Source organism: Cyprinodon variegatus, unplaced genomic scaffold (genome assembly GCF_000732505.1).
Source record: "Cyprinodon variegatus isolate N-32 unplaced genomic scaffold, C_variegatus-1.0 Scaffold142, whole genome shotgun sequence".
NCBI classification, from domain to species: Eukaryota; Metazoa; Chordata; class Actinopteri; order Cyprinodontiformes; family Cyprinodontidae; genus Cyprinodon; species Cyprinodon variegatus.
The window spans coordinates 1351124-1352528 of NW_015150595.1; the positions used below are offsets into that span (position 1 = coordinate 1351124).

Below are 1405 nucleotides of genomic sequence, written 5' to 3' on the forward strand. Positions count from 1 at the left end.
TTTTTTTTTTTTTTTTTTAGACTTGGGGAACTCAGAAGCTGATCAAATATCGGGTTAAATATCGGTGGGGTGGCCGATGTCCGATATTCAGTTTTAAGGCCGATACCGATAGGGGGCCGATTATATCGTGCATCCCTAATCTTAGCGAATAATTTTATGCTATAAACAATAAAAATGCTGGACATTTTCTCACTTGTGTCGTATTTTATTTTGTACGTTCTATCAAATTAGAAACTACGTGTTTTCTGTTTGAACTTTAAATGAAAATCTCTCATTGAATTTTAATCATGTTCTTTGTTTCATTTGAACAGGAGCAAAACCTACGACATGCTGCAGTATTACCAGAACCAGATTCCTTACTGAAGGAAGCAGAACTCCTCCTCAGGACGTCGGTGGGAACCTGACCTCCTTCTGCTCCTCAGACTCCGGCGGCAACGGGCCACTTTAACCCTTAACCCTCCAGTTTTACTCTGCGCACTGTTAGCTATGGGATTTTATAAGGACGTCCATGTGTGTTTTAGAGAATTACTCCTTCTATCCACTCAAACAGGGATTCGAATCACCCTTTAACTGTTTGTGTTTTTCTGAAGCTTTTTGTTAGTTTACCAGCAAACACTAAAGCTTTACTTGCAGAATGAGGTCAAAAAGGGATTTTTAGTTCCTGCTGGTTTAAGTAGGAACCTCAGCTGTTTCCATTGAGTCGCTGTGCTGTAACCCACTTAATGCACTTTATAGACCAGTGTTTCATCAGCAATAGATCAGCAGATTCATTATAGATGGAAACAATCCAAGCAGTATTCTAGAAAATCATAGATAGATGTCGTTATACATGTGAAACTATACTTGTATCAATGCAGGAGTCATTCCACATTTATCCTTACAGTAGTCTGTAGTACAGTGAAGTGGTGATTTGCCTGTAGTGTGTACCGTAGAATATTTACTGTAGAGTGGCATCCAGATCACAGGCAGCTTTTTCCACCACCTACCTGTATTTACATGTTAGCATTAGTGTTTACCGGAGGAGCTTTTAGCCCTTTTGCACATTAAATGTCAGTGTTGACGTACAGCCGTTGAAATCTACCCATAACTTGGACCTCCAGAGCTCTGCTGCTGCTGCTGTTACTAACCCAGATGTTACAAAGTTTCATTAAAAGTCATTAGATCATTATATTTTGAAATTAAGGCCTTAATTGGCATTAAAATTCATTACATCTGATTATCATGGCATTTAAAATACTTAGTTAAAAAAAAATAATTTTTATACAAACAATTTCATCAGATATATTATATCAGATATAACTGGTTCCTGTTGATTGTAAACCAGTGTGTTCTGAACAGAAGCTCGAGGCAGAGAAAAAGCTAGATAATGGGAAAATGCAGTTTTCATCGAAAGTGGCTGGAAAAC

At 37.9% G+C, this 1405-nt stretch overlaps 1 protein-coding gene across 1 annotated transcript in view; it reads left to right on the plus strand.

Moving 5' to 3' along the window:
* Positions 1-641, plus strand: part of LOC107086063 (phosphatidylinositol 4-kinase alpha-like) — a 77972-nt gene extending 77331 nt beyond the window's left edge. Inside the window, 1 exon segment of the mRNA XM_015376804.1 lies at positions 312-641. Coding sequence (XP_015232290.1) covers positions 312-363 — 52 coding nt within the window. The 3' untranslated portion in view covers positions 364-641.
* The last annotated feature ends 764 nt before the right edge of the window (positions 642-1405 follow it).